Source organism: Leucoraja erinacea, chromosome 6 (genome assembly GCF_028641065.1).
Source record: "Leucoraja erinacea ecotype New England chromosome 6, Leri_hhj_1, whole genome shotgun sequence".
NCBI classification, from domain to species: domain Eukaryota; kingdom Metazoa; phylum Chordata; class Chondrichthyes; order Rajiformes; family Rajidae; genus Leucoraja; species Leucoraja erinaceus.
The window spans coordinates 47,817,951-47,832,383 of NC_073382.1; the positions used below are offsets into that span (position 1 = coordinate 47,817,951).

The window sequence follows — 14,433 nt, forward strand, 5'->3', positions numbered from 1 at the left end:
ACTCCAGCACTTTGTTTCTATCGTCGGTGTAAACCAGCATCTGCAGGGTATAGAGGGATATAGATTACACACAGGCAGATAAGAGTTGCTCTGGGCATCATGTTTGGCTTGAATATTGTGGGCCAAAGAGCCTGTTTTTTTGATGTAATGTGGTATGTTAATTTCAGAATTACAAGTCAGCTCTATAGAAAACTTAACTTCTTTATAATATTCTACTATACGGCACCTCATTTAGTTTGCTGGAATTTACAGCAAGTTATTGACAGTCTCCTTACAAATGTCCACTTCAGAGCAATAAGTTACCAGTATTATTTGTAACCCAAGTGAAGAAACTGTAATTTAAAGTCGAATAAACAAACTTTGAATTCTTTCTTAGAACAGGCATTGTTACTTCACATTTATTCATACCTGTTGCTCCTCTTCCCCGTCCCAATTCACCTACATTCCTACCTCTGGCTTCACAATTCCCAACTCTTCAATCCTTCTGTAATACACCTTCTGTCTTTTCATCTCTGGCCTTAGATCAACATAATTGATCTACCTATCAAAGCAACCCCCCTCAGCTATATCCTATTACCTACCAGGCTTTATCCTGCCCCTCCATTTTTTCAGCTTTCTCCCCCCACTCCTTCCCCAATCAGTCAGAAGAAGTGTCCCGACCCCAAACGTCGCCTAACCATGTTCTCCAGAGATGCTGCCTGACCCACTGAGTTACTCCAGCACTCTGTCGTTTGTTGTTACTTCAGCAGGAACTTTATACAATGAAGTTCAAAAAGAGTGCTCACTTTTCTTATCAGAAGATCCACTGAAGTCTATTCCACCAAGTCCTTCACTAGCTGTAATGGTTGCAGCAGCTGGAGATACACCAAGATTTAAACCCAGCGATTGTCCAAGTGCTGAAGGAGAGAAAAATCACTGAATTATGTCAAAGTTGAGAAACATTTATTTAATCATTTCAAAAACCGTGAAATGCATAACACACATTTTAATAATGAAATTATCATTTACTTTCCATTGCTCCCAATCATTATGCAGCCACGAGGGAACTGCGAACATAATGAGTAAATGAAGAAATAAATCTTGAATGATACTTGTGCCCTAACTAATGCTACCGTTTTGAATATCTTCGCTCCTATTCATTGAATGCATTATCAGCACGAAAACAGGCCCTTTAGCCCAAACTATCCATCCCAACCAAGATACTATGGACATTCAGTCACTCTACACCTCCATCCCCCACCAGGAAGGCCTTAAAGCCCTCCGTTTCTTCCTCGACCACAGAACCATTCAATTTCCTTCTACTAACACTCTACTCCACCTAGCGGAGTTGGCCCTCGCCCTCAATACATGTCCTTTGACTACTCCCACTTCCTCCGTCCAAGGCGTAGCTAAGGGCACACGCAAGGGCCCCAGCTATGCCTGCCTCTTTGTAGGGTACATTGAACAATCCCTGTTCCAGGCGTACACTGGCCATATCCCCGAACTCTATCTCCGTTACATTGATGACTGCATCGGTGCTACCTCCTGCACCCATGCAGAACACGTGGACTTCATCAATTTTCATCCTGCACTCAAATTTACGTGAACCATCTCCGACACCTCCCTCTCCCCTTTCTTGATCTCAGTTCCATCACAAGAAATCGACTATTGACTGACGTCCATTTCAAATCCACTGACTCCCACAACTGTCTCGACCACACTTCTTCCCACCCTGCTTCTGCAAAGACTCTATCCCCTACTCCCAATTCCTCCGTCTATGCCGCATCTACACCCAAGATGAGGTGTTCCATACTAGAACATCCAAGATGTCCATTCTTTAGGCAACGGAGGTTCTCCACTCCCATCATAGATGAGGCCCTCACTCGTGTCTGCTCGGTACCCTGCAGCTCTGCCCTTGGTTCCCCTCCCCCTAGTCGCAACAGAGACAGTCCCCCTCGTCCTTAACCTCCAGTCCATTAGCCGTCACATGCAACACGTAATCCTCCGACATTTCCGCCACCTCCAACGGATCCCACCACTAGACACATTTTCCCATCTCCACCCCTTTCCGCCTTCGCAAAGACTGTTCACTCCGCAGCACCCTAATTAACTCATCCCGTCCCACCCAAACCGCTCCCTCCCAAGGTACCTTCCACTACAACCACGGAAGATGCAACACCTGTCGCTATACCTCCTCCCCCGACTCTGTCCAGGGACCCCGACAGTCCTTTCAGGTTAGGCAGAGGTTTACTTGCACCTCCTCCAACCTCATCTACTGTATCAGTTGTTCAAGATGTGGACTCTTATACATCAGCGAGACCAAACGCAGTCTGGGCAATCGTTTCACAGAACATCGCTCAGCCCGCGTGAACCAACCTCTCCTGGTTGCTGGACACTTTAATTCTCCTTCCCATTCCTGCACAGACCTTTCTGTCCTCGGATTCCTCCATTGTCAGAGTGAGGCTACACACAAATTGGAGGAACAGCATCTCATATTTCACTTGGGCAGCTTACAGCCCAGTGGTATGAATATTGATTTCTCTCACTTCAGGTAGCCCCGGCATTCCCTCTCTCTCTCTCTCTCTATCCCTCCCCCACCCAAGTCACATTCATGTTCACCTTTCAAACAGCTTACAATGACCTGTTTCCTTTATCATCGTCACTTTTTTGCATATCTTTCATTGTTCATTTCATTGTTCTTTATCTCTCCACATCATCATTTATCTCTCATTTCCCTTATCCATAACCAGTCTGAAGGGTCTCGACCCAAAACGTCACCCATGCCTTCTCTCCAGAGATGCTGAGTTACTCCAGCTTTGTGTCTATCTTCGGTTTAAACCAGCATCTGCAGTCCTTCTTACACTACTCCAGCCCCATTTGCTCTCACTTGGCCCACATCCCTCTAAACCGTTCCTATCCATGTACCTGTCCTACCTGTCTTTTAAATATTGTTCCAGTAACTGCCTCAACTACCTCCTCTGGCAGCTCGTTCCACATAGCCTCCACCCTCTGTGTCGAAAAGTTGCACCTCAGATTCTTATTAAATCTTGCCCCTCTCACCTTAAACCTGTGTCCAAAGTTTATTATTGTCATGTATAATACCATGCTATTTTATACTACAAACTCCAACTAAACTTCAAATTGCCTTAGTTGCACACGAGGGAGATTGGGATTTTTTTTTGCAGTATATTGGATTCTTTATTCATTGAAAATGTTTAATATATTATTGATTGAGTAACCTGTTCTCAAAACTGTTGTAATGCTGCTGCCAATAAAAATTTAATTGTTAAAAAGTACATTTGACAATAAAAAACTCCAGACTCTTCATTCAGCATCAACAACCATCAACAACTATCAAAAATTACCTCCACACAGACAGACACAAATAAATTAAGCGGCACAGCATTAGAGTTGCTGCCTTACAGCGTCAGGAACCCATGTTCGATACTGACTACGCATGCCATCTGTACAGTTTGTATGTTTTCCGTGATCACATGGGTTTTCTCCAGGTGCTCCGGTTTCCTCCCACACTCCAAAGACGTACAGGTTTGATTGGCCAGCAATATTGTAAATTGTCGTATGTAGGATAGTGCCAGTGTACAGGGTGATCGCCGGTCAGAGCAGGTTAAGTGGGGCAAGAGGACTGTTTCCACGTTGTATCTCTAAAGCCTAATTAATTGTGTGCACTTCCACACAGACACAAGCAAAACTATAACTCTCTCAGCTAAAAAACATGTACTTACCCAAAGTCGAGGCATTTGTACCCTGAAAGAGGGTGCCACCTAAGCCTGTCAGAGCCCCTCCCAAAGTCAGACCTGTGGGTATGGATGCCGCGGATGCAGGGATTCCACCTAAATTCAATGCAAATCCAGTAGATCCTGCAGGTATAGAAATCAATTATGTAGAAAACCATCTAAAACTTTTTTTTTTTAATTATAAATATATCGATATGATTAAACTCAGTGAATCCAACTCCAACCCCAGGACGGAGTCAGCTTTCCTGACGAGCTTGTACATTCTGTTGGCGTCCACGGCCTTCGCCCTCCCATCCCAGCACATGACAGCAAAGAAGATGGCACTGGCCACCACCAATTGGTAGAACATCTGCAGCATCTTACTGCAGACGTTGAAAGAGTGGAGCCTCCTCAGAAAGTACAGACGGCTCTATCCCATCTTATACAGTGCCTCAGCTTTTCTGGACCAGTCCAGTTCTTTGACCAGGTAAACTCCAAGGAACTTGGTCAACTGCACATCTACACCCTTCATGGAGCCAGGGGTGTTCCTCTCCTGCTAAATTCCACCACTAACTCATTTGTCTTCTCGGTGATGAGCTGCAGGTGATTCGGCCCACACCACTCAACAAAGGCGTTGACTACACCTCTGTATTCAGCTTCCCCTCCCCTCACTGATGAAGCTCACAACTGCCTATGTCGCTTATACACGCCCTCCAAAGATGTTGCCTGACAAGGAGAGTTATTCAGACACATTGCATGCTTAAAAATAATTGGACTGTAAGCAATTGATGAGGATGTTAAGATCAAGGTCTGCCAACCGTTACCTGCTGTAGATGTTGGGAGTACAGATGACAGGCACAGTCCCCCTGCTGCAGTAGGTGCCACGGGCATTGTGAAAGGGGTTACAGAGCTCGCTGGTTTAGTGAATCCCAAACCAAAACCAGTTGTAGTTGTGGGTGCTACTGGGAAATAAATTGAATTGAGTTTTAATAGCACAATCATAATTTTAGAAGATAAATTAAGAATGACATTAATGACATTTTACAAACTATATTTTAATGAAATACATTAAGGAATGTTACTTGATAAATTAGCACGTTTACAAAACATTTAAACAGGTATATGGGTAGGAAATGTTTAGAGGGATATGGACCAAACACAGGCAGGTGGATTTAGTATAGATGGGGCATCTTGGTTGGTGTGGGCAAGTTGGACCAAAGCACCTGTTTCCACATTGTATGACTATGAACTATTTCCTTGCATCCTCCTGTTTAGCTTATCAAATATTTTTGCCACTTTATCAGACTTACCCAAAGATAGTCCTGTCGTTGCTGCTGTTGTAGCCCCTGTAGGTTAGGAAAGGAAATATGGAAGAGCATAAGTAGAAACACAGAAAATAGGTGCTGGAGTAGGCCATTCAATATGATCATGGCTGATCACCTAAAATCAGTACCTTGATTCCTTTAGCCCCAAGAGCTAAATCTAACTCTCTCTTGAAAACATCTAGTAAATTGGCCTCCACTGCCTTCTGTGGCAGAGAAGTAAACAAATACTTGGAGGTTTGTCAGTTAATTGTCCTCTGTAAATTATCCCCTAGTGTGTAGGGAATGGGTGTGAAAGTGGGATAACAGTGTGAACGGCACAATTGACCTCTTGGTTACAGCTTAGATAGGAACAGACAAAAACATCTCGCTAAGCAGTGGCGAGTTTCTCAAACAAGTCGGTTTATTTGAGGCCTTAACAATACGCACTGGGCACAGCCCGAGAGAAGCCAAAGTGTTTCAGTGACTCACGGCACCCACAATATGGTTACATTCTCACAACACAATATTACATGTGTTTTTAACATTTTTGAGATGATTCATCACTGATCACTGTCTCTCCTAGCCTTTCAACTCCCGGGATGGCGGGACTGTCACATGCTGAGAGAATGGAGCAGCTGGGCTTGTACACTCTGGAGTTTAGAAGGATGAGAGGGAATCTCATTGAAACATATAAGATTGTTAAGGGCTTGGACACGCTAGAGGCAGGAAAGATGTTCCTGATGTTGGGGGAATCCAGAACCCTAGATAGGGCTCTTAAAAATAGCAGAGCCAGGAGATATGGGGAGAAGGCAGGAACGGGGCACTGATTGGGGATGATCAGCCATGATCACATTGAATGGCGGTGCTGGCTCGAAGGGCCAAATGGCCTATTCCTGCACCTATTGTTATCTTTAACCATCTGTTCCGTTATTTAGAAAACCATTCTCCCATTTGTCTAACATTAAAACACAGATGCTCCCCGATTTATGATGCTTCGACTTGCGATATTTTGACTTTACGATCGGCAAACAGTCGGCAACGGCAGCGAGCCGCACGTCACTTCCAGTCATGTGATCGCATTGTATTAAATGAAAATATGGGAGACTTTAGCTATTGAAGTTTTCAGAATATGGCTGAGTTCTCTGCAATAGATCGACACCTGGGCACATTACTGTTGGTAAATAATTTCGGTGGCACACAATGTGCACTCTCTAGGGTGTGATAACTCACATAAACCTTTAGCTCAGGGCTATGTTAGACTGTTGTGTAGCGGCAGTTGATTGCATACGATGCACTAGGCTGCCGCAGGTAACGTCCGGCACAGACATTCAAGATTCAAGAGTTTATTGTCATGTGTCTCAGATAGGACAATGAAATTCTTGCTTTGCTTCAGCACAACAGAATATGGTAGGCATGAATACAGAACAGATCAGTGTGTCCATATACCATTATATAAATATATACACACATGAATAAATAAACAGATAAAGTGCAGATAAACATATAATGGGCTATTAATGTGTAGAGTTTTGTTTGAGTTAAGTTTAATAGCCTGATGGCTGTGGGGGAGTAGATATTACTGAACCTGGATGTTGCAGTCTTCAGACTCCTGTACCTTCTACCTGAAAGTAGCAGGGAGATGAGTGTGTGGCCAAGAAGGTGTGGGTCCTTGATGATGTTGCCAGCCTTTTTGAGGCAGCGACATGTGGACTGAAGGGCCTGTGCCAGTGCTGTACTGTTCTATGTGAAGGAAGGAACTGAACCAAAGATAGTCACAAGACACTGGAGTAACTCAGCAGGTAAGGCAGCATCACTGGAGTAAAGGAATAGGTGATGTTTCGGGTTGGAACCCTTCTTCAGACTGCTAAGTAGGGTTTTAACTCGGAACGCCACCTAGTCCTTCGGGCTGTTTCAATGCATTCTATACTTGTGCATGGCAATAATCTTATTGATCTGTAAGGAAAAATCTTTTTCACTGATAATAAAAAACCATTGAATCGAATACAGAATTTGACAGATACAGATGCAAAGCACTTGTTTAATACCTTGCCGACCTCCACTGACTCTTGATTAGTAAGGGTGTCAGGAATTATGGGGGAGGGGGAGGAGGAGGCAGGAGAATGGGGCTGAGAGGATAGATCAGCCATGATTGAATGGTGAAGACTTGATGGGCCGAATGGCCTAATTCCACTGCTATAACTTATGAACATTTGAAAATACCTGTCGAGGTGGGTCCAAATGAGAATCCAGTGGGTTGTTTCTGTGCAAACAATCCACCACTAAGGCCTCCGAAAGTTGATGCAGTCGTGGTAGCGGTTGGGGCAGTGGTTCCAAGATTGCCAAAGGCAAACCCTCCAGTACCACTAGGGTTGCTGAAACAAAATGGAGGGAAAGCAGTTAGGAATCAGATGGCTAAATCTTTATTTTTTGTCTGGTTCGCACATTGCTCCAAATATCATCATTACTTCCTGCGAATAATCTAACGGAGGCAAGGACTTGCACGGTTGGTTGTCAAAAAAGTGTGTTTTAGTGTTCACATAAACCATAAAGCCATAGGAATTCTCTGCCACAGAAGGTATTTGAGGCCAGTTCATTGGCTATATTTAAGAAGGGAGTTAGATGTGGCCCTTGTGGCTAAAGGGAAGAGGGGGTATGGAGAGAAGGCAGGTGCAGGATACCAAGTTGGATGATCAGCCATGATCATATTGAATGGCGGTGCAGGTGCGAAGGGTCGAATGGCCTTCTCCTGCACCTAATTTCTATGTTTATAGGAGCAGAATTAGGCCATCAGGTCCGCATCGCCATGCGATCTTGGTGATCTATTTTGCCTGCTCAACTCCATTCTCCTGCCTCTCCCCCCCCCGTAACCTTTGACACACCTACCAATCAAGAACCTGTCAATCTCCACTATAAAAATGTCCATTGACTTAGCTTCCACAGCCGTTTGTGGAAATTAATTCAACAGATTCACCACCCTCTGGGTAAAGAAAGTCCTGCCCATCTCGATTCTCAAAGTACTTCCTTTTATTCTGAGGCTATGCCCTCTGGTCCGAGGCACTCCTAGTGGAAACATCCTCTCCTATCCAGGCCTTTCATTAATCATATAATGGGAAGAGCATGCAAAGAAGTGCCACTCTTTGGCGCCATCTTGTGGAATGATCTTGTACATGGAGTAAATTGTCAAAATCGACAAGCATTCACGATCATAATGTGTGATTCCCCAATCAGAACAATCAGAACCCCCCCCAATCGGCCTGAGGAAGGGTCCCAACACGAAACGTCACCTATCCATGTTCTCCTGAGATACTGACTGAGCCATTGAGCTTCTCCAGCAACCTGTCTTTTTTTACCTACGTGGTTATAAAAACTGGCAGACAAGATAACGAGCAATCATACAAAGACAAGAGCAATAACATTTTAGAATAAAAAAAATGATTACTGTTTTTCCAACATTGCAGTGTTGTCATCTATCATATAGATAAAATGTCATGACAAATTAAGAGTAATTACTCTCTCTTCTCCCCTCTCCCATCCGGCAAGAGTTAAAGCATAAAAACGCATACCTCCAGGTTCAGGGACAGTTTCTTCCCAGCTGTTATCAGGCAAATGTACCATCCTATCTCCTACCTCATTGGAGACCCTCGGACTACCTTTAATCGGACTTTACTTTGCAAAATGTTATTCCCTTTGTCGTGTATCTGTACGCCGCCCGATTGTAATCATGCCGTCTTTCCACTAAGGAACATTTTGGTCAAATTAAGACTACAATTTTTTTAAACCTCGGACTTCAAGACTACAAAATGGCAGATAAAACACAGCGAATCTTATGTACCGACTCAGTGTGGTCTATTATTTTATACGCCTATATTTAGTGTGATTGTGTCCTATAGTAGGAATGTTACTGAACAGCATGCAAATAATTTCACTGACAATAGGTACGCGTGACAATAAGGTACTATTGAATCCAACGCCTTAAATTGCTTCCACAATGTTAAGTAGCACTTAGCGTTACTTGACGCTCGTACTTTCATCACCTACAATGTGATCAAAGGAACAAAAAGACACAGCAGAACAAGCACAGAAGTCACTAATTCTTTAAACTATAAAGATGGCGCCCATTCCAAACAATTCTCTGTGTGCTGGTCCCAGAAGTGGATCCGCAATCATTCATTACAATCGCTCCACTCTTTTAAACCTCTACTCCGACAGTATCAGACATTACTAGGCTTTATCTTGCACTATACATTATTCCTTTTATCCTGTATCTGAAAATTGCAGCTAGCTCGATTGTAATCATGCATTGTCTTTCCGCTGACTGGATAGCACATAACAAAAAGCTTTTTACTGTATCTCAGTACACGTGACAATATACTAAACTAATTCTTCACTTATAGTATATGCATTCGCTCAAAATGGTTGCATCTGAATTGTAGCTAATCTTTTGTTATCACATGTAAGAGGCACAGAAGGGCTCTCGAAAAATCAGAGGTCATCTTGAAAGATTTGTGACTAATAGGAGAATGAGGCCAGATATCAGATTATAGGTCTAATCTGTAATCATTCAGCTCGTGAAAATAGCAAATCCCTAACAGGACGATTCAGAAAATATTTTCAAACATATTTTTCAAAATCTGATTAAGTTCTCTCCATGCCAATCATATTTTCTTCTGTGAATCTGATAAATATAAACATTTCACAGATAAGCCATTTAATTCCTTTTGAAATGGTATCTGTTCTTGAGGTTTGCGTGATTTTGGCAAAACCATACTGATTCCCGAAAAGGATAGCGGATAACGGCAGCAACTTAGTAAGAATCTGGCATTGTACATAAGACATAGAAGCATAATTAGGCCAATCGGCCCATCAAGTCTGCCCTACCATTTGATCATGGCTGATCTATCTCCCTGTCAACACCATCTCCTATCTTCTCCCGATACTCCTCGACACCCTTACTAATCAAGAGCCTATCCATGTGTAGGAAGGAATTGCAGATCACTGGAGTTAATTGGTGACGATTCGGGTCGGAACCCTTCTTCAGAATTAACCTATTCTCCGCTTTAAAAATACCCAAAGACGGCCTCCACAGCCGTATGTGGCAATGAATTCCACAGATTCACTGCCCTCTGGGTAAAGAAATTCCTCCTCATCTCCATTCGAAAGGTACACCCTTTTATTCTGAGGCTGTGCCCTCTGGTCCAACTCTCTCCCACGACAGGAAACATCCGCTCAACATTCACTCCACCCAGGCATCATAAAAGCTCTCTATAATCTTCAGAAGTCCATTGGAAAATCGTCTAGCAACAGGTCCAATCAAATACAAGGTCCTGTTGTACATTCTTCCAAAGAAACATCATGACTCCGAGTACTTTTATTTCCAATGAATCAGATAAAGTATTTTACAACAGTTGATCAGGCCTTTTCCACTACCAATTGGAAATAAAATGATTGGCTTTTCCTCCAACGTCCGAAGAGATTATTTGTAGATGATCCTTCAGGTTCCTCCAATAGTGAAGCAGCAGCATAATTGGCCTTTCTCAGGACCTGACCATAATCAATGGAAAGCTCAAGGTCACAAGTAAACATTACTCCCACGAGTAGTAGATCATCATCAAAATCAAATAAGAGTTATAGTCATACATCACCCCTCAGCCCTACTTGCCCACGCTGACCAACATGCACCGTCTACACTCGTCCTACCTGCCCGCATTGGGCCCATAACCCTCTAAACCTTTCCTATCCATGTACCTGTCCAAATGTTTTTTAAATGTTTTTATTGTACATGCCTCAACTACCTTCGCTGGCAGCTTGTTCCTTACACGTGTGAAAAAGTTGCACGCCAGATTCCTATTAAATCTTTCCCCTCTCACCTTAAACCTATGTCCTCCGGATTCCCATACTTCGAGTAAGACTGTGCATTCCCCTCATATTATACACTTCCATAAGATCACGCCTCAACCTCATGCACTCCAAGGAATAAATTTCCAGCCTGCACAACCTTCCCATCCTGCTCAATCTTCCCTATAGCTCAGGATCCTCGAGTCCTGGCAATGTTGTTGTCCATCTTCTCTACAATCTTTGCAGACTAACAACGTCTAAATGAACCAATGTACTCACTTTCAACTGGAGCCCAAGGCACAACAGAAAATAAATTAATTGAAGAAAATTAAACAGTTGGGAGACAACCAACTAATTATACCCACCAAACACAAACTTGACAGATGACTAGATTTGACAGCATTGATCACAGATAATAATCATCACAATCCTGCCTCCAGCCAATGAGATTGCTGAAAGCAAAAGCAGTGTGATGTATACTGAAGATAGACACAAAGTGCTGGAGTAACTCAGCTGGTCAATCTCTGGGGAACATAGTTAGGTGACGTTTCTGGCAGGACCCTTCTTCCACTGACTAAAATTATATAAAACCACGACCAACATAGGGGAGTCAAGACTGGTTCTCTGACCAGTCTGACTGTTCCCGATACTGTTTGTTTCATACATATAACCATATAACAATTACAGCACGGAAACATGCCAACTCGGCCCTTCTAGTACATGCTGAACACTTATTCTCCCATAGTCCCATCTACCTGCACTCAGACCATAACGCTCCATTCCTTTCCCGTCCATAAACCTATCCAATTTATTTTGAAATGATAAAATCGAACCTGCCTCCATCACTTCCACTGGAAGCTCATTCCACACAGCTACCACTCTCTGAGTAAAGAAGTTCCCCCTCATGTTACCCCTAAACTTCTGGCCCTTAATTCTCAAGTAATGTCCTCTTGACTTGAATAGGCAACATTTCGGGCCGAAACCCAGGGTTTCGGTTCGAAACGTTGCCCATTTCCTTCGCTCCATAGATGCTGCTGCACCCGCTGAGTTTCTCCAGCATTTTTGTGTACCTTTGATTTTCCAGCATCTGCAGTTCCTTCTTAAACACAACTGTTTGTTTCGTAGTCACCTTCTCCTATCTAACAATGGTCAATTCTACATTTTCTTTGATCCCCATCTCTTTTGATGTCTCGTTTTTACACCTTACACTTCCTTAACACTGTGTCTCCCTCTCCCCTAACTCTCAGTCTGAAGAAGGGTCAGCATCTGTAGTTTCACGTTTCTACATAAGGAACTGTTGATGCTGGTTTAAAAAAAAAGACAGAGTGCTGGAGTACCTCAGCATCTGTGCAGGGAAGTGGACAGTTTGAAGAAGCACCCTGACCTGAAACACCATATCCATTCCCTCCATGGATGCTTCCTGACCCGATGAGTTACACCAGCACTTAATGTCTACTCGTGTAAACCAGCATCTGCAGTTCCTTGTTTCTACACGTTCCATGTTTCTACCTATGGAACTGCAGATGCTGATTGGCCAAAAGAAAAAGTGCTGAAATAACTCAGCAAGTCAGTCAGCATCTCTGGAGGGAATTGACAGATGGTGTTTCTGGTCATGACCTTTCTTCAAACTGTTCACTTCCCTCCAAAGATGCTACCTGACCCACTTGAGTTATTTATCCTCCTCTGCCCCCATCTCAACGTGTTCCGGGTTCGCCATGACGTAGAGCTTTTTTTCCGTCCCCTCCAAGCCTTTTTCTATTGGAAGGAGTCCTCACCACCCAGTGATGACCCTTTCCCCTACTATCCTCCGCCTCATGCACTCCCCCAATTGCCTTCTACCCTCTCTAGACCGTTTCATTTCTAACCACAGTATTGAAATGAAAGTTAAAGATGTCATTGACCGTCTTTAACTTTTTGAATATTCTTACCTACCCTAACCCTACCCTCTCCATTATGGACTCAAACCTTCCTGAGGTCATATGTTGGCGGCCCAGTTTTGTTCTGGCCTCTGTTCTTACGAGGGTCTCATCTTCCCTGAAGAAGTGTTCCGACCCGAAACATCATCTATCCATTCTCTCCAGAGATGCTGGAGTTACTCCAGCACTTTGTGTCTATTTTATGAGTGTGAAGGGGTGATGGGCTAAAGGGCCCGTTACCCTGCCCCATCCATCAATCCGTGATTTGGGCTCCTGCTTGCAATCGCATATTTTACTTTCTACCGGATGGACCTGGACAGCAAAGGGCCGGGGATACGCGCACCGGGACCACGCGGTGATCGTGTACCTGGTGGCTCCGAGGGCGAAGCCGCCGCCGGGGGCGGCCGCAGCGGTGCCGAAGCCGAAGCCGGTCGTCATTGCCTAACCGCCGGCGCCTCCACCTCTCCCCCGGGCCCGGAGACAGCCGGTCCGGTCCGGGCCGGGATCAAACCCCGGGCAGGCCCCGTCCGGCCGGGCTCCCTTCAGCGGCCTCGGGAGGGCACCGTGTACCCGCCTCGGGCGAGGGGAGATACCCGCCGAACCACGCCGGTAGATCAGGTCAGGTCAGCCCCGATTAGTGCCGCTGCCGCCGCCGCCGCTGCTCTTTATTTAAATGGATCCTGGAATCGGCGGGTTTTCTGCCCGTCCTCTCGGCTTCCCGGAAGTTGCCGGGCTTGCTGGGATGCTGGAGGACCAGTCCTGTTTGTATGTTCCCTGTTCAGCAAAGTTTATAGTGGTCTTTGCTAATCAGCACAATATTCCCCAAAGATCCCACAGCACACTTGTTCGATTATTTAAGGTGTCAAGGGTTGTGGTGAGAAGGGGGGGAGGGGGAAAGATAGATCGATGGTCCGAATGGCCTAATTCTGCTCCTATGTCTAAGGCAGATGCTGGTTTACACCGAAGATAGACATAAAAAGCTGGAGTAACTCAGCAGGACATACATAATAATAATAATAATAATAATAATAATATATTTTATTGTCATTGCACATCAGTGCAACGAGATTTAGTATGCAGCTTCCAACCGATGTAAAAGAAAAGTAAAATAAATAAATAAGCTGTGTGTCGTGACCATCCGAGGGAGACAGTCCAGGGGGGGGGGGGGGGGGGGGGGGGGGGGCACTCAGCAGGGCCGGTTCAGAGCCGCTGTAGCCCTGGGAATAAAGCTGTTTCTGAGTCTGGAGGTTCGGGCGTAGAAGGCCTTGTAACGTCTGCCGGAGGGAAGTAGTTCAAACAGACCGTTACAGGGGTGTGATGAGTCTTTATGGATGCTGACGGCCTTCCTGAGGCACCGTGTGTGGTAGATGCCCTCCAAGGCTGGTAGCTCTGTCCCAATGATCCTCTGCGCTCTGTGGACGACGAGCTGAAGAGCTCTCCTCTCCGCCTCCGTGCAGCTGAGATACCACACAGAGATGCCATACGTTGATATGCTCTCTGTGGTGCAGCGGTAAAACCTTGTCAGTAGCTGTTGGGGCAGCTGGTTAACTCATCAATCCCCACCCAAACCCTCACCCTTCGACTAATTTCACAGTCCTGATTAATTTTACTGACTATACCTCCTTGTTATATTTCCCTTAGCTAACAATGAACCATCCCACGTTT

At 44.6% G+C, this 14,433-nt stretch overlaps 1 protein-coding gene across 6 annotated transcripts in view; it reads right to left on the minus strand.

Moving 5' to 3' along the window:
• The window catches only part of nup58 (nucleoporin 58), a 58,803-nt gene extending 45,343 nt beyond the window's left edge, over positions 1-13,460 (minus strand). For 2 of the 6 annotated variants that reach the window (XM_055636940.1, XM_055636934.1), the window contains exons 1-6: positions 13,136-13,460; positions 7,238-7,389; positions 5,024-5,059; positions 4,538-4,675; positions 3,723-3,857; positions 786-896 (exon numbers count right to left, since the gene is read on the minus strand). In XM_055636940.1, the coding sequence (XP_055492915.1) occupies positions 786-896; positions 3,723-3,857; positions 4,538-4,675; positions 5,024-5,059; positions 7,238-7,389; positions 13,136-13,206 (643 nt within the window). In that variant the 5' untranslated portion in view covers positions 13,207-13,460. The remainder of the gene's footprint in view (positions 1-785; positions 897-3,722; positions 3,858-4,537; positions 4,676-5,023; positions 5,060-7,237; positions 7,390-13,135) is intronic. The other 4 variants (XM_055636935.1, XM_055636939.1, XM_055636938.1 and 1 more) reach the window with 4 other exon arrangements.
• Positions 13,461-14,433: the final 973 nt, after the last annotated feature.